Source organism: Trachurus japonicus, chromosome 10 (assembly GCF_045865225.1).
Source record: "Trachurus japonicus isolate A0001 chromosome 10, Traja_1.0".
Taxonomy (NCBI): Eukaryota; Metazoa; Chordata; class Actinopteri; order Carangiformes; family Carangidae; genus Trachurus; species Trachurus japonicus.
The window spans coordinates 497,708-522,387 of NC_140916.1; the positions used below are offsets into that span (position 1 = coordinate 497,708).

Sequence of the window (24,680 nt, forward strand, 5' to 3'; positions counted from 1 at the left end):
AGAAAGACATTACTATCCCATCACAGAGAGAAACTAACACTTTGTCCTTGTTGTTGTGATGATTTCTTTACTAAAATAAACGGTCAGAGATATTATGGACATTACCACTGCACTGCTCCACCGTTTATTTTAGTGTTAGCATGTGCAGGTGTATATATCAAACATATATAGAGCTGAGCGATCTGTGTTTTTTTTTTCATCAAATTGTGTGTGCACATCCAAATTGCACCAAATTCCTGGTACCAAAGTCCTGGCAATACAGTGTCACATACATCTGCACTGCAAAAACTCAAAATCTTTCCAAGAATATTTGTCTCATTTCTTGTCAAAATGTCTCATTTCTAGTCAAAACTAATCTCTTTCCACTTAAAATAAGACTCATCACCTAAAAATGAACTTGTTTTTAGATCATTTTCACTTGTTTCAAACTAATTTTTACTTGAAATAAGTAGAAAAATCTGCCAGTGAAAGTAAGTTTTTTGTGCTTGTAATAAGAAAGAAAAACTTGCTCCACTATCAGATTTTTCTACTTATTTCAAGTGAAAATCTGCTTGAAAGAAGTAAAAAGTGTCTAAAATCAAGCTGCTTTTTAATGTGATGAGTCTGATTTTAAGTAGAATGAGATTTGTTTTGACTAGAAATAAGACAAATATTCTTGGTAAGATACTTGAGTTTTTGCAGTGTGAATGGTTGTGTGAACAACAGACAACAAACAGTTGGTTCAATTTATTGGTTACGGACAAATCTGCTGTCTCAAAATGTTGGCATGGACATGTCCATAGGTCCATACGCAAACCTGCGCCCGTGCTTTTAAAATGCACCACACATAGAAACAAGACAGACGATGACAGTTCATCAGTAGTTGTGTTTCCATCCACCTTTTTTTATTCGCATTTTCAAGAATTGCGAATAAATACTTGAATGGAAACGCCAGAAATTCGAAAAAAGGCAGTAAATAACCATAAAAGTTTTTACGCTTTGGGGGGGGGGGTGATTTGTCAGCGTATCGATTAAAGGAAAATGCAACATTTTGTGATGGAAACAGATTATGTGAGTTGAGGCAGAGTTTGTGGTGAAGCTGCTGGACTTCACCCAGCGACGCCCCGGTCTCCCAGCTCTCCTCTCTGCACCGCAACACAAACGCTCCGTAACCCATAATCTTGTGTTCATGACGGTTAAGACGACACAATCACACGCCGTAACATCGTTATGTAACGTTATCCACCGCTACATTTATTGATGTTTCACCGGCTTCGTATGTAAACAGATGCACATGGAGGAGAGGAGCGTAACCAGAACAGACTGTCACAGTCCTACTGTCTTTCTGTGGAAATATCTCATGTTATGTGGTATATTTCGATGTCGATGCTGATGAGACGTTGACCACTCTGACACGTCTTCTTTGTAGATGGTAAAAAATGGTTTATTACAAAAAAGATACAGTGTCAAAAAGCCGAATCTTCGAGAAGTCTCCGGAGCCAAATATGAGACCTCTGGGTCTTGGCCAAAAGTCCAGACCTTATATATGTTTCTAAAACTCCACCTCTCTAAACAAAAGAATGTAGGTGACCAGGATGGTCATAAACTAAGACAATACCTAACCTGTCCAAATTACCCCAAACTACCCAATTTACCATCCTGACCAGGCAATTATCCTTAGGCTAACTTAAACATAGATAAAACAGACTAAATACCAATGTCCAGCTAAAGTGACCTAACGTAAACATATAGTGTGAAGTCTAAACAAAACCTTGTTTCATATTATACCAGTCATTTACCTTCAGGCAGGTAAAGGACACACCTGGAAATGAAAGACAATTCTAAAGATAAAAGTAAAGAATTTGAAGTGGATTATATACTAAACACAAAAGTAACTCTCAGGGTAAATTACTTACAAATTAGGAGGTAGAAAATACACTACAGTTACAACATGAAAACCTGCAGCTTATATTCAAGTGCAGCCTATATATGTATTTTCTTTAAAAATGTAGCTGGTGCGGCTTATACAGGTGCGTCTATAGTCTGGAAAGTATAGGTAAATTGTCCATGATGTTGAGTGTCAGCTGAGTGTCAACTGTTGGATAAGAATGAGCTTATGTGAGATTATATATCTCACGCCGCACCACTCCTCCTCTCCCAATAATCGCAAAACAATAACGAATGGAAACGGTCATAAATTCGCTTTGCTTTTTGCGCATTTTCACAAAATCCGCTTTTAAATTCGATACGACTTGGATGGAAACCCAACTAGTGTCATTAAAGGTGTAGTACAGAAATGTCCGTTTGTCCTGTTTGTCGCGCCGAGTTGTCACAAGCTGCAACACGAGTTTACCCGAGTAAGGAAAACGAATTTGATTGGTCGTTATCGAGCGGGCGGGATATTCAAAGCTTGGGGCGAGCCCGAGCTCCGTGTGTGTGTGTGTGTGTGTGTGTGTGTGTCTCAGATGTTTGATTGACAGATGACAGATCCAATATCAGTGGCTGGTGAATCGTGTACAGGCTGACGAATAATCCGTGCGCCTGCATTATCCAATGCGGAAAAAAAATACCACACTTTCATCCTGGATTTACTCAAAAATAGAATTTTGCACAAAGTTTGGCCTACATCGTCTGAAAGATGAGTTATTACATTCATTTTATGATCCAGAGTGGACTCAAATTCAGTTTTCTTTTCTGTACACCTTTAACAAAGTGAAGAGGACCGAGGACGGTTCCCTGAGGAACTCCAGGTTCAGTTCTGGACGTTTACAGACTTTGTGGAGTGTTTAAGATCTGTGAGCTGCAGCCTGAATCCTGACTGATGACACCTCCACCCATCAACACACACACACACACACACACACACACACACACACACACACACACACACACACACACACCCCTCCCCCCCCGGCAGCCTGTTTATCACCATCTCCAGCTGTGGAGCAGCGACTCCTTCAGGAAAGGTCAGGCTCATTTGTTCCATGGGAGATATTCAGAGTAATAAACAGTGATAAAGTGTGTGTGTGTGTGTGTGTGTGTGTGTGTGTGTGTGCTGCTGCTTTAAATGCCACCGGCTCAAGCTGCTGCTCCTTAATGACGCCGGCAGCCTGGACCGATATGGGAACGACGGGAACGACTCCACATCCTCAGGATAATTGACAATTAGGGGGACGGAGGGTCGAGACGAATGCCACCATCACCTCCTCCTCAGTAGTTTTACATATCAAACTAAAATTTGGTACACATGTGGACAGGGAGTGTGTGAACCATATATGTAAAATTCAACCTGTTTTATAATTAGGATTTTGAAATATCACCTTTTGACGAAAAATGTCAAACTCGTTTTTTGTTTTTTTTTGTCCCCCAAAAAAATTGTATTTTCAGAAGCTCAATTTTTTATGGAATGACTCTATTCAATATTTTATAGATATAGATGTAAAGGGACAAAGGTTTTCTTTCATTTAAGCCATAAACCATAGTTGTGGGATTAGTACTTCTGTAGTTATAAAGCTTTAATTGCAGTGATACAAAAACAGGCGTGAAGAGGTTAGGGGGACGAAAAGTCCGGTTTCAGCACACGGCAAAAACGCAAAATGTTACCAAGAATATTTGTCTTTACCCAGGGGGCAAAATCCCAGTTTTTTGAAAAACGGACACGGAGCGTTGTAAAAGCTTTGACACCAGAAATTATATCTAGGAACTTCAAGGATTAAAACCTGGGTGGACAACCCGGTCAACTAGCTGCTGGAAAGCTACAGGGGGCCAAAACCCCTTTCTGGGGTCATTTTGCTGGCGAAATGATGTAAATGCAAATATTTAGGTACTACAATGGCATAAATAGTCATACAACTATAAAATTTGGCAGAGAGTATCTTGACACATAGGGGGAGGCATGAAAAAAACATTCTGGGGTTTGTTGCAACTCAATTTTAAGATATCACCCTCAACATCCCAAAAAAGACCAAAAAAAGTACTGTTCGCCTGACAAATTCTCATGAAAATTATTATTTTTCAGCACTTTATGGAGAATATCTATGCTTAACATGTATATAGAAAAATTCCTTAATTCATAAGCTTCCATTTGAGTCCCAGATAGCCTTTCTACTAGCTACTGGAAAGCTACAGGCTGTCTCCAAACAATGCAACACCTATTGTGAAAAACTACATGTTAACTGGCCTGATCAGAAACCATTCTATTTCTGGTCTCCCCAAAGTGAACAGATAGATAGAGAAGACTGTTGGCCACAGCAAGTGGGGCTTTTGAGATAGAAAGGCTATCTTGGACTCAAATGGAAGCTTATGAATTAAGGAATTTTTCTATATACATGTTAAGCATAGATATTCTCCATAAAGTGCTGAAAAATAATAATTTTCATGAGAATTTGTCAGGCGAACAGTACTTTTTTTGGTCTTTTTTGGGATGTTGAGGGTGATATCTTAAAATTGAGTTGCAACAAACCCCAGAATGTTTTTTTCATGCCTCCCCCTATGTGTCAAGATACTCTCTGCCAAATTTTATAGTTGTATGACTATTTATGCCATTGTAGTACCTAAATATTTGCATTTACATCATTTCGCCAGCAAAATGACCCCAGAAAGGGGTTTTGGCCCCCTGTAGCTTTCCAGCAGCTAGTTGACCGGGTTGTCCACCCAGGTTTTAATCCTTGAAGTTCCTAGATATCATTTCTGGTGTCAAAGCTTTTACAACGCTCCGTGTCCGTTTTTTTGCTTTGCCCCCTGGGTACTTATTTCTAGTCAAAACAAGTCTAATTCTGCTTAAAATAAGACTCATCACATTAAAAGCAGCTTGTTTTTAGACACTTTTTACTTCTTTCAAGCAGATTTTCACTTGAAATAAGTAGAAAAATCTGATAGTGGAGCAAGTTTTTCTTTCTTATTACAAACACAAAAAACTTGCTTTCACTGGCAGATTTTTCTACTTATTTCAAGTGAAAATTAGTTTGAAACAAGTGAAAATGATCTAAAAACAAGTTGATTTTTAGGTGATGAGTCTTATTTTAAGTGGAAAGAGATTAGTTTTGACTAGAAATAAAACAAATATTCTTGGAAAGATTTTGAGTTTTTGCAGTGCGCCAAGTCGGAGCTCCGACTTGACGCGGCGTTCGGTTGCACTTTTTTAAAGTCGGAGTTTGGAAAGATCCGAGTTCTGAAAACGCTGATCTTCACCTCTGAACCTTTACAGTTGATTTGATCTCATCACTTCTCTTCTAAGGGACCGTTCGTTATTTATGGAATGGGCCACCGGAGGAAAATGGGGGGGGGTCATGTCATAATATTCTTTGTTGAGGGGTGGGTCCACTAAAAAAAAAAGGTCAGCAAGGGGGGGTCATTCAACATTTTGTCTGGAGGACACTGCAATGCCCGCAAAAAATAAAAACAAAACAAAAACGGGACATTTCTAAGCTGCAAACGCTGATGACAACGAGAGCAACGGCCCAAATCACAACGTTATTTTATATTGCTCTGGTCTGCCCTGAGTGGGGTTCGAACCCGGGTCTCCCGCACGGCAGGCGACGATGCTAACCGCTTCGCCAAGAAATCAATTAGGATTTTGCCCGCGGCTTAGCACGTGTTTTATGGGTGAGTGAGTTTAACTTCAGTACCGTACAGAGGCTACGCTGCCTGCCTGCCTCATTGCGTAACTCTACATAGTCTGAGCAGCACGTACGTTCACGTTGCTTTCGTGAATTGTAAACAAACAGACGCCCCCTCGGTTTTCGCGTCCAGCAGTTTAGCGGCTAATTCAACAGCAGTGATGGATAACTGTACCAGAGAGGCTCAACAACTTCATGAGCTTCATTTGAGGAATAAACAGCAGCTTTTACCTGACGGGAGACCGACGCCTGAGCTACGGTAGCTAACAGCTAGCAGCTTTTACCTACTTCTCTCTCTCTTTCCCTCTCTTTCTTACACGCACACGCGCACACACACACACACACACACACACACACACACACACACACGCACGCACGCACGCACGCACGCACGCACGCACGCACACACACACACACACGCACACACACACACACACACACGCACACTCACAGAGAGTTGTCTGTCATATCTGTCGTAAACCTTGTAATAATACGTTGTTGTTGAGTACGGTTCACATTATTGTTGCTTCGGTTTGAGTGTGGATTAATTGTTAATGGTTTGTTGTGTAATGTGAGCTGGTCCAAAATCGCGATTCTGTTATTGATGAGTTGGTTTAATAACAGCTGATAAATGGCATTGTGATGAGAAGGTGTTGCACACATGGTTGTCAAAATGAAATAATGTAGTGTCACGCGCTACGTGATGCGATGTCACGTACTTGATGGCTGGGGGGGGGGGGTCATGTATCTTTTGATAAGGCTTATGCAGGGTCATGTTAAAATTTACTGACTCCGACAGGGGGGTCATGTAAAAAAAAAAAAAAGTCCCGTGAATCCCTCCGGTGGCACTGATGATAAATAACGAACAGTCCCTAACCCTAAAGATCAAACGTCTGACGTGTTATTAGATCATTGGTTTAGATTTTACCTGACATCACTGTGTTCAGCCTGGTCGTCGCTGCTGCTCTATAAATAAAGTTAGATCGGATCGGATTCTCGCACAGATAGAAGAGAATAGAAGAGTCAAACACACTCAGTCATGCAGACACACACTCATGCAGACACACACTCATGCAGACACACACTCATGCAAACACACACTCATGTAAACACACACTCATGCAGACACACACTCATGTAAACACACAGTTGGAGCAGCAGGAGACGTATTGATCTTCCTCTTGGTCAAACAGAGCAGGCTGAAGGTCGAACAGTTTGGATTTAACCTCCATCAGTGGATTAAAGCTCGGCTCAGCTCAACATCAAACACCTCGTTAGACTCACACACACACCGAGGACATTTCAGCTTTTTTAATCTTTTTTTTTTTTTTACTTTTGGAGGGTTAGAGATGTAAAACGACTCAGAATGAATCTGTGCAGCTGGAACATCTGACCTTTAAATGTTGACAGATCGGTTTGTTGATTCATTTATCTTCCTCAACACGCTTCATCCCTGGAAACAAACTGTACACTGCAAAAACTCAACATCTTACCAAGAATATTTGTCTTATTTCTAGTCAAAATGTCTTATTTCTAGTCAAAACAAATCTAATTCTACTTAAAATAAGACTCATCACATAAAAAGCAGCTTGTTTTTAGACACTTTTTACTTCTTTCAAGCAGATTTTCACTTGAAATAAGTAGAAAAATCTGATAGTGGAGCAAGTGGAAAAACTTGCTTTCGCTGGCAGATTTTTCTACTTATTTCAAGTGAAAATTAGTTTGAAACAAGTGAAAATTATCTAAAAACAAGTTCATTTTTAGGTGATGAGTCTTATTTTAAGTGGAAAGAGATTAGTTTGAATAGAAATGAGACATTTTGACAAGAAATAAGACAAATATTCTTGGAAAGATGTAGAGTTTTTGCAGTGCAGTGAAATCTGTCACACACACTCACACACAGTAAAACACAGAGAGAGACACACGGATGAAACTTTTAACCGGCTGCTCGTCCAACCGAGACGAGACGTTCTGTCCATCACAGCTTCAGTCAGCAGAGGAGCACTGACCCACCACCAGCTTCCTCTTCTCCGAAAATAAAATAACAAATGACTTAATGAGAGAAAAAAACCAAAGAACGCTCCTCATGTAAATGTTGATGTTCGCCGCTACGCCGACGACTCACAGCTTTACAGCTTTACCCGCCGGCTGCAGCTCAGCGACGCTTCAAAACACTGGATGTGAAGGAAACGTGTTGGAATCAAACCAGAGCAAAGCCGACATCGACGTTCCAGCTGCACTTTACAACACGAACTAAACCTTTTTAATGTTTAATATCTTCATCATCAAGGTCGAGTCTTTGTTTCTCTTCCCACCGGCGTCTTTCTTCTCTCTTCTCTTCCTTCTCTTTCTCTCTCTCTCCGGCTGCTGCAGTCGGAGATCGATCGTGTTCACATCACAACATCACACACTCATCTCAGGCCAACAGGGCCGTTGCTAGGAATTCTGGGCCCCCTTAAAGAATACTAAAGTGGGCCCCTCCCCCTAACTTTCCCTTTTTTTTTTTCTTAGACTACGTATGTATTATCGTTTTTTATTTAGCCTTCTTTGTTTTGATGCTAATGCAGCATTACACTGCAAAAACTCAAGTATCTTAGCAAGAATATTTGTCTTATTTCTAGTCAAAACAAATCTCATTCTACTTAAAATAAGACTCATCATATTAAAAGCAGCTTGTTTTTAGACACTTTTTACTTCTTTCAAGCAGATTTTCACTTGAAATAAGTAGAAAAATCTGATAGTGGAGCAAGTTTTTCTTCCTTATTACAAGCACAAAAAGTAGATTTTTCTACTTATTGTGAATTTAAGTGAAAATGATCTAAAAACAAGTAAATTTTTAGGTTATGAGTCTTATTTTAAGTGGAAAGAGATTAGTTTTGACTAGAAATGACATTTGGACAAGAAATAAGACAAATATTCTTGGAAAGATTTGGGGTTTTTGCAGTGTATACAACGGCCCTGATCTCAGGATTCATTTTTAAATTCCTTTTAATGCCTTTTTTTGTAAAGTCCAGAAGAGACTCACTCCTCTGGATTTCCCATGATCCTCCTCCTCTTCCTCCTCCGGGAGGCCGAGGAAAGGCGGGAAAACGGATTGAAGCTGCAGCAGCTCGACAACATCAGTGAAATCTGTCACACACACACTCACACACAGTAAAACACAGAGAGAGACACACGGATGAAACCTTTAACCGGCTGCTCGTCCAACCGAGACGAGACGTTCTGTCCATCACAGCTTCAGTCAGCAGAGGAGCACTGACCCACCACCAGCTTCCTCTTCCTTCTCTTCTTTCCTCCTCTTCTTTCCTCTTCTCCTCCGATAGACGACGTCTCCCTGTGGATTCTCGTCGTCTCAGGGTTTTAACGCTGCACTTTACAACTGCTGCTGTTTGACTGTAAATCAGTTTCATAGCTGAATCAATTTCTCTGCTCGGCTGAAGGAGGAGGAAGAGGAGGAAGAGGATGTGGATGTGAAAAATGGAGAAATCTATAAACCTAAAAACAGAACACTTTCAAAACAAGCAGCTGAAACAAAGTGCTGTACATAAATGATAATAAAACATAAGACATAAAACAATAACAATGTTAAAACAATGAAACACTAAAATAAGAGCAGAGTCTCATTCTGGGTTGAAAGCCAAGGAATAAGATATATAGTATCAATATAATCACAGTAAATAATAAATAATTATTATTGTTATTAAATAATGTTTCTCCTCCTCCTCCTTCTCAAATACAAACACCTGATCAGTCATTTCTGATCAATACAAAAACACTGATCAATACTTCACAGAGATAAAATATGAAAGCTGATAATAACTAATAAAATAAAAAGCAGAAAGAGGTGAAGAATGAAAGATGGAGACACAAAGAAATGAACAAACTGATGCTGAACGAGTGTTGAATGACTGTGGTTGTGAAAGTGGATGTGAGGAAATGATAAAGTGTCGTTACCTCTAACCCCCCAACAGGACTACACAGTTGGTTTATTGTTTGTGTATTGTTGTTGTGTATCATCAGGGGTCCGTTTCACAAAGCAGGTTAAACAAACTCTGAGTCAAATCCTGAACTCTGAGTTGATCTACTCTGAGACAGGAAACTCAGAGTTGTGGGTTTCAGAACAGGTGATAACAGTTAGTTCAATCAACTCTGAGTAACTTGACCCTGAGTTACACCTGAGTTTTTTTTTTTTTTTAACCGCGGGACATTACCTACGTGAGTATTAATATTAGAACGTCTCTGGTATTAATCTAAAAACAGTAATCTGGAGAGTTATTCAACATTGTGTGTTTGAGCAGGTGCAACTCCACATGTGTGTTTGATATGTTCAAGTTTGTCTCCATTATAACGTGACGGGGATGTGCCATGGATGTATTATGGGATGTGCATGTAGTCATCAATCACCTGGAAATAATCCAGAAGTGGATCGACCTACTACGAAAAAATAAGAGAGAGAAGAGCAGTGTGTCCGTGTGGTGTCATGTGAGGGTTGTTGAGATAAAGTGACGGTGCAGAACAACAGGAACGATCAGACTAATCCTCATGGAGAATAAAACATCCAGTTGAGGGAGTTTACACCTGTCAGCCGCTGCTTTCAGTCTGCAGCTTCAGATAAAAAGGAGAAACTCAGATTTAGTTGGAGAAAACCTGCTCCTGACCAGGTTAGTTTCACGGAGTGTGTTGCCATAGTAACTGACTCCGAGCTTCAGTTACCTCTCTTTGTGAAATGGGCTGGAGTTACTCCTCTTTCCCTGGTTTGACTTACCTCCCTTTCTGAAACAGAAAACCCAGAGTTTCCCCTCAGTTCAGGGTGAACAGACTCAGAGTTTCACTAAACCTGCTTTGTGAAACGGAGCCCAGGACTACAGAGTTTGTTTATTGTTTGTTTATTGTGTATTGTGTATTGTGTATTGTTGTTGTGTATACAGAGTGTGTTTATTGTGTATTGTGACCAGGACTACAGAGTGAACATCTTCCTGCGGCAGCAGTGGAACGACCCTCGTCTGGCCTACAGCGAGTACCCAGACGACTCCCTGGACCTGGACCCGTCCATGTTGGACTCCATCTGGAAACCTGACCTGTTCTTCGCCAACGAGAAGGGAGCCAACTTCCACGAGGTTACCACGGACAACAAGCTGCTGCGCATCTCCAAGAACGGCAACGTGCTCTACAGCATACGGTGAGGTCACGGTGAGGTCACGGTGAGGTCACGGTGAGGTCACGGTGAGGTCACGGGGTAGAAAACCAGCATGAGAACAATAGTGACGGACGAGAGTTTCGCTATATTTATCTACTTTTTCATGTCACTATATCACCGTTTAGACTAATCTGATGTTTGTAAAGTTTATAAAACCAATGATTGGACAAACATTACTATTTCTGTGTGCACATTTTTGTAATTAGTCATGGTTATCATAGATTAGCCGGGCTAACGGTTAGCTACCTGTTTAACTTTAATAACTCAGTGACTCAATAAACGCTCCATGAAAAAATATTTTCTCCAGCGGATATCTGAGTTCCAACATGACTGAGCTAACTGGAGTAGTTTCATGTGGTGTCCCACAACGGGAGGGTTTTACCAGCTGACGTCCTGGTGTTAGCTTAGCTACTGTTAGCTTAGCTACCGTTAGCTTAGCTACCATTAGCTTAGCTACTGTTAGCTTAGCTACTGCTGTTAGCTGTCAGCAGCAGCTAAGCTAACAACTACGACAACCATGTCTAATTACAAAAACATGCACATAGAAATAGTAATGTTTGTTCAATAATTAGTTTTCTAGACTTAACAAACATCAGATTTAGTCGAAGCGGTTTTGGCAGCCCGGAGCCCCCACATTTGGTACCTACACCGGTGGCTAATGCTACCAGTTAGCCGCTAACGCTACCAGTCAGCCGCTCGCTAGAACCGGTGGCTAACGCTACCGGTCGGCCGCTCGCTAGGACCGGTGGCTAACGCTACCAGTTAGCCGCTAACGCTACCAGTTAGCCGCTCGCTAGAACCGGTGGCTAACGCTACCAGTTAGCCTAGCCGCTCGCTAGGACCGGTGGCTAACGCTACCAGCTGGCCGCTTGCTAGAATGCTACTAACTAAAACCCACTTCTGTTGTGGTGTGACGCAATGGATCTTGGGAAAATAAAGTGGTGGATTCCTCCTCCTCTTCTTATTCCTGTTCCATCTCCAAGAACGACATTCCTCTTCATCTTCTTCTTCCTCCTCCTCCTCCTGAATGTATAGATATCTACACGTAGCTAGATGCTGCATTCGGGGTTGTCAGGCACGTCGTCACGGCCGCCATCTTGGGAGGGAGTTCCTTGTATATTATCTATAGACCAGAGCGGCTTTTTTATGCAAATGAGAATGACTGATGCATCCTGGGTAATTTAGGGGCAGCATTGAAAAGTTCAGCCTAACTGGCTTCTTGACAAACTAAGTAACAAAAAGTTGTCTATTAACAGGCTGTTTACAGACAACACTGAGCCAAAACCTCCCGGTGATTCCACCAAATACGTGTAGATGTCTGGGTCAGACATTTCTGGCCACTGTGGGAGGCTAAAGGAGCATACCGTAGATTCATTCAGACATTTCTGGCCACTGTGTGGAGTCATTGATCACTGTGGGAGGCTAAAGGAGCATACCGTAGATTCATTCAGACATTTCTGGCCACTGTGTGGAGTCATTGATCACTGTGGGAGGCTAAAGGAGCATACCGCTAGATTCATTCATTGTAGTTTTTCAAGATGGCGTGAACGGTGGGTTTCAAAGAGGGTGTCAAAATAATTATGAGACATAGTGCTACATGAGAAACACAAAATAAAACATTCAAATTGATTGTTAGTTAGTCTACGCTCCATCAAAACACAAAAAGCCACTGAGTGCAATGTAAAAATGCCGGACGCTGCCCCTAAATTACCCAGGATGCATCAGTCATTCTCATTTGCATAAAGATGCCGCTCTGGTCTATATTAGCCGGTCGCCGTGGTGATCTTCCTCTGGGTCTGTTAGTATTCCAGGGACGAGGCCGATCCGTTATCAGCTCCGTGTCCAGGAGCAGATTGGTCCGTTTATAAATGTGTTTTCTGGGAGAGAGAGGGATGAACCTCCTCCTCTTCTTCTCCTCTTCCCCCCGTCTCTCTCTCTCTGTCTCATTTTTTAACTTGACAACATGAGAATGAACTCTCTCTGATCAGCTGCATCTCAGAGGAGGAGAGGAGATTAAACTGTCCCAGAGGAGAGGAGGAGGAGGAGGAGCAGAGTGATGTCGTTTATTCAGTTTTTTTTTCTTTATCACTCAACAACACGAGGGCGAAGTCGTGACCGATGAAAGTGAAGTTTTAAAGGGACAACGAGGAGTTTCTCCGTCGGCAGAACGAAAAGTCTGATATTAATGTGGATGAATCTCCGTTACCACTTGTTAATGGTCCATTTTAGATAAATCTATGGTTTTGTCTCTATGGTTATTTTGTTATTATTAGTGGTGGTGGAAATGCTGGGCGAGCCGACCAGCGTTTCTTTACTTTCGGTTTCGTGGCGAGTCATGAGAATAACGCCGCCGTATGAATCTCCGTTTATGGTGGGAACTACGACGGTATGTGATCGCCTTCCAACCTCTGACTTTAACTGACCTATAATGGCAAAGCCCCGCCCCCATCCTAAGCCCCGCCCCCTCCACTCACTGGGACAAACAGTCAACATTGGGTGACGGTTGCTATGGCAACAGCTGTCACTAGGAGACATTTCACAGGAGAGACAGAAAGATTAAATATCATCTGGAAGTCACCAGAACTTCACTTAGCTTTACTGCTATGGCTGTCGTTTGCCGCGAAACGCCGATAGCGACGGGCTAATTTCTGTTAGCCTGTCTATGGAGTTTTACATTATATGTTAGCATTAAGCTAGCTGACTTTATGCTTAGTTGTGATACTGGCTAACATCTAAACATCTCTGACAATATGTTGACTCAAATAGGTTGTTGACTTAACTCAGAACAGATGTAGACATCCTTGTTAAGTTTATCCAGGTTTAGTTGGTGTTGTGGTCTACTGCATAACTTTATCCAGAGCAGACACTTCTCTGGGTTGAGATGTGGCTTGGGAAAAGGTAAAAAAATCCCCCCGTGGCCCCCAGCCTCTCAGGATACCTAGTGTCAGAGTTGCATGTACCCCATGAACACCGTTTGACCATTTAAACTTAAAATGTCAAGAAAAAACATAGAAAAACCAATGAAAACTGACTAACTGCAATGCATTTCAATGGACGTGGAAGCAGAGAATGTCCCAGTGTATGGGCTAGCTATGCGCACTGTGATTGGCTCATCGCGTTTGGGGGCGTGGCTTAGCCATAGGTCAATTCTTGATGAATGAAAACATGAGTCTGTCTTGCGCCGGTCAAAGAATTTCATGGTGCGGAGGCTCATAAATGTAGTGAGGAAACACTTCGCTTTGCTACGCAAAACTCCTGGTTGTCCCTTTAAAGATCGGACCTGAAAAACGTCACTGACTGAAACACATTATGGACATTCCTGTTTGTGTTTTTACAAGTCAACAGCGATGGGAATAAACAGCGTTACTAACGGCAACGGTCCTTTCACTAACGAGGAATCAGAAGAGTTACTGTTTCGTTACCGTTATTGACAATAAAGTTTAAAGGGACAATGAGGAGTTTTGGAAAAGCGATAGAGACAAAACCATGTATTTATCTAAATGTATGTTTGAAACAAGTGAAAATGATCTAAAAACAAGTTCATTTTTAGGTGATGAGTCTTATTTTAAGTGGAAAGAGATTAGTTTTGACTAGAAATGAGACATTTTGACAAGAAATACGACAAATATTCTTGGAAAGATTGTGAGTTTTTGCACGGAAACGCTGGTCGGCTCGCCCAGCATTTCCACCACCACTAATAATAACAAAATAACCATAGAGACAAAACCATATATTTATCTAAAATGGACCATTAACAAGTGGTAACGGAGATTCATCCACATTAATATGAGACTTATTTTTTATTGTCGCGGAATTTTTCGTTCTGCCGACGGAGAAACTCCTGGTTGTCCCTTTACTGTAATTTCATTTTTATTTGTTCCATGCATTAGACGCTTTCAATTTATACACTTTTGACAAAATAATGACAGTTCATAATTTGCACATTTCCATTTGGAGAAAAGCAGGATGAAGAAAACTTCCTTTTCCTTTCCCCTCAATCAATTCATTCTGAAATTATAAATAATAAATGAACAATTCACTGTAACTTGACTCAAGAAGTCCAAGTCATACGAGCATTTTATGTTTTAAAAGAAGCAACTTTTAACTCACAATAGTTACTTTTCCTATAGTAATTAGTTACTTTTATAATGTCGTAACGTATTTTTGCTTTTTGGGGAAAGTAACTAATCACTAAAATGAATAATAACTTTATTGAAGTGCAGAGAGAGAAAAACCTGAGAGCTGCAGAGGAAACTGGGACAGCTGGGTGTGTGTGTGTGTGTGTGTGTGTGTGTGTGTGTGTGTGTGTGTGTGTTGTACATATTCAGCATCCTGTCAGCGACTCGGAGGAACAATCTGCAAACACTGCAAACTGTATTTGGTACATCAGGCCGACTGGACGTGTGTGTGTGTGTGTGTGTGTGTGTGTGTGTGTGTGTGTGTGTGTGTGTGTGTGTGTGTGTGTGTGTGTGTGTGTGTGTGAGGAGCGTGCACAGAGGAGAACGGCCTCGTGCACGTGAGTGGGAGCTGCTGACGGCTCAGACTGAGCAGGAATCAATGAGAAACCGGCCCAGTGCATCATGGGAGTTCACACCGACACCAGTTAGATCAGCTCATTATTATTATAATAATACTAATACTAATAATAATAATAATAATAATGATGATAACTTTATTTATATCGCACATTTCATACAAAAAATGCATCTCAAGGTGTTTTTTATTTTCAATATTAATCAATTAATAGGAAAAAAATAGGAGGAGAAGGAGGAAGAGGAAGAGGAAGAGGAGGAAGATTAAAAGGAAGAGGAAGAGGAATGGGAAGATGAGGAATAAGAAGAGGAATAGGAAGAGGAATGGGAAGATGAGGAATAAGAAGAGGAATAGGAAGAGGAATGGGAAGATGAGGAATAAGAAGAGGAATAGGAAGAGGAATGGGAAGATGAGGAATAAGAAGAGGAATAGGAAGAGGAATGGGAAGATGAGGAATAAGAAGAGGAGGAGGAATAGGAAGAGGAATGGGAAGATGAGGAATAAGAAGAGGAATGGGAAGATGAGGAAGAAGAAGAGGAGGAGGAATAGGAAGAGGAATGGGAAGATGAGGAATAAGAAGAGGAATAGGAAGAGGAATGGGAAGATGAGGAATAAGAAGAGGAGGAGGAATAGGAAGAGGAATGGGAAGATGAGGAATAAGAAGAGGAATGGGAAGATGAGGAAGAAGAAGAGGAGGAGGAATAGGAAGAGGAATGGGAAGATGAGGAAGATTTTTTTTTTTTTTACAACCACACTTTATTTACCAATCACAGGACATTCTCAGCTGTTCCTTCTACCCAACTACAGACTCATCTATTTATTTACAACCCACACCAATAAACACACATACATACACACAAACAACCCCAAATCAATCAATCAATCAACCCATAAATAAATAAATAAATAGATACTCTGTCAGGTTTTCAGCACACTGGTAAAAGCCAGTTCATTGTTTGACACAGAACACAGGACGTTGTTGTGGCACCAAATATCAGAGAAGCTTCCCAGGTCTCAGAACTCCAGTCTGATCCTACAGCGGACGTTAGAGCGCCACACTGTGGACGCCCTCTACACCTGCCTGGTCTTCCATTTTATTTCTCCTGGAGATGTAGATCGCCATTTTCGCCTCCCCCACGATAAAATTCAACAGCTGCCACATTGCCCTATTCTCTTTTCTATATCCCGCCCCATAAATAAACACTGCAGTTGTAAAAGTCTGATTAAAAAGGCTAAAAACACTTGTCAATAGAGTAAAAAACACAGAGAATGGGAATGAGGAAGAGGAATGGGAAGATGAGGAATAAGAAGAGGAGGAGGAAGAGGAAGAACAGGAATTGGAATAGGAATAAGAAGAGGAGGAAGAGGAAGAGGAATAGGAAGAGAAATGGGAAGAGGAAGAGGAATAGGAAGATGAGGAATAGGAAGAGGAAGAGGAAGAGGAGAAGGAATAATAATAATAAATAATACTAATACTAATGATAACTTTATTTATAACACACATTTCATACAAAAAATAACCCATCACAAGGTGTTTTGTTTTCAATATGAATCATTAACGATGAAAAGAGTTAGTTTTCAGAGTTTCTAGAGTTAGAAAACGTGTTGATGAAGTTTGATTCTTCGGTTCAACGACGGTGTGAAATAAAAGAAAGAGAAAAGAAACGACAGAGCAGAAGCAGGAGAATAAACCTCTTCACCTCCTTCTCTTCTGGGCCGAAGGAGAGAATCTATCGTTTCTCTCCTTCTGACGACAGCTGAGATTAATGTTGTTACGGACCGAGACTAAGAAATGTAATGTGTCACCATGGCAACGCAGCAACCACTTCTCTCTTCCCCAAAAAAACATTTTAATCTACAAGGAGAGAGAGAAAACTCATCTTCAGCTACAGGTTTCATCCTGTTAGAGGAGGAGGAGAGAGGAAGAGAAAAGGAAGAGGAGAAAGAGGAGGAGGAGGAGGAGAGAGGAGAAAAGGAAGGGGAGATGGAGGAGGAAGAGAGTAAGAGGAGGAGGAAAGAGGAAGAAGAGGAGGAGGAGAGAAGAGGAAGAAGAGGAGAGGAGAGAAGGAGGGGATGAGAAGGAGGAGAGGAAGAGGAAGAAGAGGAGAGGAGGAGGAAAGGAAGAGGAAGAGAGAGGTGAAAAGGAAGGAGAGATGGAGGAAGAGAGAGAGGAGTAAGAGGAGGAGTAAAGAGGAAGATGAGGAGAGGAGGAGGAGGAGGAGGAGGAGGAAGAGAGAGGAGAAGAGGAGGAAAGGAAGGAGAGATGGAAGAAGAGGAGAGGAGGAGGAAAGGAAGAGAGAGGTGAAAAGGAAGGGGAGATGGAGGAGGAGGAGGAGAGTAAGAGAAGGAGGAAAGAGGAAGAAGAGGAGAAGGAGGAGGGGATGAGAAGGATAGAAGAGAAGGAAGAGGAGGAGGAGGAAGAGGAAGAGGAGGAGGAGGAGGAGAGGAAGAGAAAAGGAAGGAAAGAGGAGGAAGAGAGAGAGGAGTAAGAGGAGGAGTAAAGAGGAAGAGGAAGAGGACTTCCTGTCTCTTTGTGATGTCACAACTAGGCCCCGCCCCCTTTGGTTTCTCTGAGTGTTTCATTCTGAAATCTGCTGGTTTCATTGGGTCATTTTATGAAAACAATCTAATCGGCCAATCAGAAGAGAAGAGAGGCTCAGAGCCCCATCCTCTCTTCTGATTGGCCGACACCGACCTGTTGGTGGTTTCCTGAACTTTGGTTATTGTTTGGTTGATTGATTGATTGGTTGGTTGGTTGGTTGATTGATTGGTTGGTTGATTGATTGGTTGATTGGTTGGTTGGTTGATTGATTGGTTGATTGGTTGGTTGGTTGATTGATTGGTTGGTTGATTGATTGATTGATTGATTGATTGGTTGATTGATTGATTGATTGGTTGATTGGTTGGTTGGTTGGTTGATTGGTTGGTTGGTTGGTTGGTTGATTGGTTGATTGATTGGTTGATTGGTTGGTTGGTTGATTGATTGGTTGATTGGTTGGTTGGTTGGTTGATTGGTTGGTTGGTTGGTTGGTTGATTGATTGATTGGTTGGTTGATTGATTGATTGGTTGATTGGTTGATTGGTTGGTTGGTTGGTTGGTTGGTTGATTGGTTGATTGATTGATTGAGGTTTGAACTGAAACTTCCTGTTTGATAAATGGATTTTAAAACGATTCCACTGACCTAACGACGATACACTAATTGATTGACTAATTGTTTCCAGCTCTAATCCAATCAGATCGCTCCGTCGTCCTCGTCAGAAACCACATTTCATCGTCGTCTCTTATCATTTAATTAGTCTGAGAGGAAAGTGGGACGTTGTGAGATAACGACTCTAATGAGTTTAAGCTTCTGTTTACTGTGTTCTTCATTAGAGCAGCAGCAACATGGCCGCCGCCGGCTGCACACAGCTACAGGGGTTTATTATGGTTATTCACTTTTAGGTCAGTTCATTCAGTTTTATTCATGTTTTATTATGTTTATTCACTTTTATGACATTTAATTTAGTTTCATTTACGTTTTATTCATGTTTTATTAATTTAGTTTTGTTTCATTTATGTTTTATTTTATTTTATTCACTTTTATGTCATTTCATTTAGTTTTATTTAAGTTTTTTATTTTGATTTATTCATTTTTATGTCGTTAGATTTTGTTTTATTCATGTTTTTTAATTTAGTTTTGTTCATGTTTTGTTTCATTTATGTTTTAGTTTGTTTTATTCAGTTTTATGTCATTTAATTTAGTTTCATTTAAGTTTTTTATTTAGTTTTATTCAGTTTTATGTCATTTCATTTAGTTTTATTTAATTTTTTATTTTGTTTCATTCAGTTTTATGTCATTAGAATTAGTGTTATTCATGTTTTATTTAAGTTTTTTTTATTTAGTTGTACTATTCATGCTATATTTTATTTAGTTTTATTCACGTTTTTTCATGCATTTTATTGATGTTTTGTTTTATTCAATTTCATTTAGCTTTTATTTTATCTCATTTATTTTATTTTATTTCATTTATTTTATTCTATTTCATTTATGTTTTATTTTATTTCATTTTTTTCTTTACGCACAAAAATGGGGGGAAAAAAACGACTTTTCAACGTGTTTTCAACTTCCTGTTTGAGTGACTGTGATAAAGATCTGGATATAATAATCCTCTAAGTCTAACTGATGCCCTGTGTGTGTGTGTGTGTGTCTGTGTCTGTGTCTGTGTGTGTGTGTGTGTGTCTATGTGGTTGTGTATTTCCAGAATAACACTGATCCTGGCCTGTCCCATGGACCTGAAGAACTTCCCCATGGACGTACAGACCTGCATCATGCAGCTGGAGAGCTGTGAGTACAACACACACTCACACACACACACACACACACACACACACACAGAGACACACAGACACACACACAGGCAGAGGTGTGTGTGTGTGCGTGTGTGTCGGTGATATAGATTTCTCGTGGCCTTTTGGTTCTGAGATGAAACGTGAGACGAATCAAAGCAGCAGCTCAATATCACAGAGTCAGTCAACACACACACACACACACACACAACACACACACACACACACACACAGACACACACACACACACACACACACACACACACACACACACACACACACACAGACACACACAGACACACACACACAGAAGGAGAGAGAACAATGCGTCGCACACAGACACACACTGAGCAGCTGAAGATCTTTGATTCATTCACAAACTGTGTAGCTACGGAGGCTCAGAGGAGTTATAAAAGGGAAAAAGGTGAAATCCTGCGATCTGATTGGTTGTTAGCCGTGGTAGCTATAATGAGCAGTTACCACGGCTACTATTCTAAAGCCTCATCACAGCGTAGTCGGCTATCACTCACTCACACACTACAACGTTAAAAAAATGGATTAAATTAAGTTGAATTGACATGATTAAGGTTAACTTTCACCTCCAGGGAGCGTTAAAGGGATATGCTAACATTTTTTTCCGTGTCTTGCCTCACTCCCGAGTCCATGACCAGCTGATAGACACCATCCTTTAGACTGTGCGTGTAGTTACCATGGAGATAGAGCCGTATCGCCGTAATTAGCTTAGCTCAAACACTGGAAGTGTATGGGTAGTGTTAGCCTGCCTCCACCTAAAGTCACTAATTAGCTTAGCTCAAACACTGGAAGTGTATGGGTAGTGTTAGCCTGCCTCCACCTAAAGTCACTAATTAGCTTAGCTCAAACACTGGAAGTGTATAGGTAGTGTTAGCCTGCCTCCACCTAAAGTCGCTAATTAGCTTAGCTCAAACACTGGAAGTGTATGGGTAGTGTTAGCCTGCCTCCTACCTTAGGCAGGCTAACACTACCTATACACTTCCAGTGTTTGAGCTAAGCTAATTATGGCGATACGGCTCTATCTCCCTTGTTACTGCACGCACAGTGGAAAGGATGGTGTCTATCTGCTGGTCATGGACTCGGGAGTGAATTGACTTTCACCTGAAGAAAAGAAAGGATGGAGAACAGTAGATAACTGATAGAAACTCTCTGACCTCGTGTCTCTCCAGTCGGCTACACCATGAACGACCTGATCTTTGAGTGGGATGAGAAGGGAGCGGTGCAGGTGGCCGACGGCCTCACGCTGCCACAGTTCATCCTGAAGGAGGAGAAGGACCTACGCTACTGCACCAAGCACTACAACACAGGTAAGAGACTGGCTACTTCCTGTTTCTGTCTCTACACTTCCTGTTTCTGTCCACTTCCTGTTTCTGTCTCTACACTTCCTGTTTCTGTCCACTTCCTGTCTGGCTACTTCCTGTTTCTGTCTCTACACTTCCTGTTTCTGTCTGTCCACTTCCTGTTTCTGTCCACTTCCTGTCTGGCTACTTCCTGTTTCTGGCCACTTCCTGTCTGTCCACTTCCTGTCTGTCTGTCTGTCTGTCTGTCTGTCCACTTCCTGTCTGTCTACTTCCTGTTTCTGTCCACTTTCTTTTTTTTTCCCAGAGAGGTCTTTACAAATCACTTGCACCAAATTTCTCCATAATAGAGTGTTAGTAGGTTTTGGCAGCTTTCTTATTTCTAATGTCCTTGATTGTGGCAGCATAACTACACTGCAAAAACTCAACATCTTTCCAAGAATATTTGTCTTATTTCTTGTCAAAATGTCTCATTTCTAGTCAAAACTAATCTCTTTCCACTTAAAATAAGACTCATCACCTAAAAATTAACTTGTTTTTAGATCATTTTCACTTGTTTCAAACTAATTTTCACTTGAAATAAGTAGAAAAATCTGCCAGTGAAAGCAAGTTTTTTGTGCTTGTAATAAGAAAGAAAAACTTGCTCCACTATCAGATTTTTTCTACTTATTTCAAGTGAAAATCTGCTTGAAAGAAGTAAAAAGTGTCTAAAAACAAGCTGCTTTTTAATGTGATGAGTCTTATTTTAAGTAGAATGAGATTAGTTTTGACTAGAAATGACATTTTTGACTTGAAATGAGATGAATATTCTTGGTAAGATTTTGAGTTTTTGCAGTGTAACGGTGCAGTTGCATGTTTAAACGGTGCAGCTACAATGTTCGGTTTAGATTTCACCTTAGATTTGTTTTTGTGGATGTGAAATTTCCCCAAAACTAAAAGATTATTATTAATCCTGTCTGTCCACACGTCGCTACGGCTACGGCCCGTCTGGGGAAAACAGTAGAGATGAAGAACAGACGAGTGAAAGACAAACTCTTCCTCCTCGTCTCCATCTCCGTCTCCCAGGGCGACGAGGAGTCTGGGCTCCCATAATGAGCGAGGGAGCTGAGCAGTCAGAAACAGTGAGAAGAGACGAGACGTCACCGAGCTGCAGAGTGGGAAACTGTCATGAAACTTTCAGTTTGTCTCAGTGACGAGCAGAAAATAACTCATTTATTCACCTGCTGCTGTCGGTGTGGGAGGAAGAGGAGGAGGATTAAAGGGATAGTTCAACATGTTGTCAAACTGGCCCATTGTCATAATCCCTATACACTGCAAAAAATCAAATATTTTACCAAGAATATTTGTCTCATCTTTAGTCAAAATGTCATTTCTAGTCAAAATAAGTCTCATTCTACTAAAAATAAGACTCATCACATTAAAAAGCAGCTTGTTTTTAGACACTTTTTACTTCTTTCAAGCAGATTTTCACTTAAAATAATCTGACAGTGGAGTAAGTTTTTCTTTCTTATTACAAGCTCAAAAAACCTCCTTTCACTGGCAGATTTTTCTACTTATTTCAAGTGAAAATTAGTTTGAAACAAGTGAAAATGATCTAAAAACAAGTTAATTTTTAGGTGATGAGTCTTATTTTAAGTGGAAAGAGATTAGTTTTGACTAGAAATGAGACATTTTGACAAGAAAGAAGACACATATTCTTGGAAAGATTTTGAGTTTTTGCAGTGTATAGTCATAACAGTAGGTTCGTTACCTTTAATTGTCGGTGCAAGCTGTTTTTAGAACGGCGGAGCAGAGCCGTGAGCTGCTCAGAGCTACGCTACGGAGGCTCATTATGGGATTTCTTGGTTTCCCTCATCAAACTCATCAAATACACAATCCAACAACTCCACAACGCTCTGGTGGACAAGTTGTGAGCTGCACATTCACCATGCTATGAGATAATAACACAACGTTACCACACAGAGTTGTTTTAGAGGGAAATTCATGTAAAACCACTGATGCACGTTGCCTTCAGGGACAGTTTTTCATCAACAGTCTCTGTATTTCCCTCTAAAACAGCTCAATTAAAGGTAACGAACCTGCTGCTGTGACTATTATAGGGGTTATGGCAATGGGCCAGTTTGCCAAAATGATGAACTGTCCCTTTAAGAGAAGAATAGAAGGAGGAGGGAGAGGAAATCCTGTTGGAGTGATGTGAGGAGGAAAGTGAATTTCTCCCTCCAGGTCTGAGTGGCTGAAACCATCTGTCATCTCCTACTACACTACAATATAATATAATAATAATATAAATCTACAGTAGCTACACACAGAGAGTCTGGAGGAAGATTTACACTAACGCCATGTTTTTTCATGAAAGTAATAGATTACACAGGATATTTCATGCTTTCATTAATTCTTTGGGAAAGACCAGAACGTTTCTCCATCAAGTCCTCAACAATAGACGGATATTTCTGGGCCGTTTCTAGACATTATGATGCAATGAATTGTTATTTCTTGACATTATTATTATGCAATTAACAGTAACAGTCTGTAGATTAAAGGGTTAGTACCAGATTTTAATTTCATGTTGTTTTACACAGCTGGTCTGTTCAATCACAAAGAATTTAATTCTGAAAATCTCAGATTTCTGTTTCATCCTCGAATCTCAAATCCAAACATGAACAGAGAGGCACAATGCAATGTTGCTTATGTTTATATGTTTATATTCATATATATAATAATAATAATAATACCTTTATTTCAATACGGACAGTGCATATTAATCATTAATGTACAATAGTAAATATGCCAGATTATAACAGTGTAGTTCATTTACATCCGCAGTCCCTAATAAATAACATAATACAACAATAATATATAGGCTATACATATATATTTAAGCAATATATCGATATGTTGCTTTTATAAAACGGTTACCAATAATGACAATATGAAAGAGGACATGTAGTTTTCTGTTCCCAGCTGTCCAGACGTTAGCTCCAAGTAGCTCTGTCACTGCTCAGTCCCCTCTACCATTGTTAACCCTCTGGAGGTCAAAGTTCACCTTCAACATGTCAATTACACTACTTTACTACATTTTTAACATCCTAAAAACATCAGCTGTCTGTTGCTACGGACTGCAACAGTCCGTTGTCATGGATACATGACAACAACTTCCATTCATACCAGTCATACGTGCCTGAGGCGGAGTGATAGCCTACGCTGTGATAAGGCTTTAGAATAGTAGCCGTGGTATATGCTCATTATACCATGGTTAACAACCAATCAGATCGCAGGATTTCACCTTTACGTTTTATAAATATACATAGGGTGAATATGGGTAAACTGGGACACTTTCTGAAAATCTACCTTCAACATCCTTTTTGATTATGAACCAAATGTCTTAGCCCATCATATGATACCATTCTAAATAGCTTAAGATCTCTCCTATACTATGTAGAAGAAAAAACAAAGAAACATTAAACACTGGATGAATGACCCTTCACCCAAAAAAAATTGACCCAAAACCAAGATTTTGAGGCACTATTGGTAAAGTGGGACACCATATATTGGCAAACTGGGACACCTCCATTTCTATTTAAACACAATAATATAAACAACAACAATTAATTTCTAATGAATAGAAATATTAACGTTTTTATTAAAAATACAATTTTATTTTAAAATCTTTATTTTCCTTGTCCCTGTTCTGCTCT

The 24,680-nt window shown here is 40.4% G+C and overlaps 1 protein-coding gene across 4 annotated transcripts in view; it reads left to right on the forward strand.

The window, feature by feature from the left end:
• glra1 (glycine receptor, alpha 1) overlaps positions 1 to 24,680 on the forward strand; it is a 161,746-nt gene that overhangs the window by 99,061 nt on the left and 38,005 nt on the right. For all 4 annotated transcript variants that reach the window (XM_085788938.1, XM_085788939.1, XM_085788940.1 and 1 more), the window contains 3 exons: positions 10,553 to 10,776; positions 19,570 to 19,652; positions 20,857 to 20,994. In XM_085788938.1, the coding sequence (XP_085645064.1) occupies positions 10,553 to 10,776; positions 19,570 to 19,652; positions 20,857 to 20,994 (445 nt within the window). The remainder of the gene's footprint in view (positions 1 to 10,552; positions 10,777 to 19,569; positions 19,653 to 20,856; positions 20,995 to 24,680) is intronic.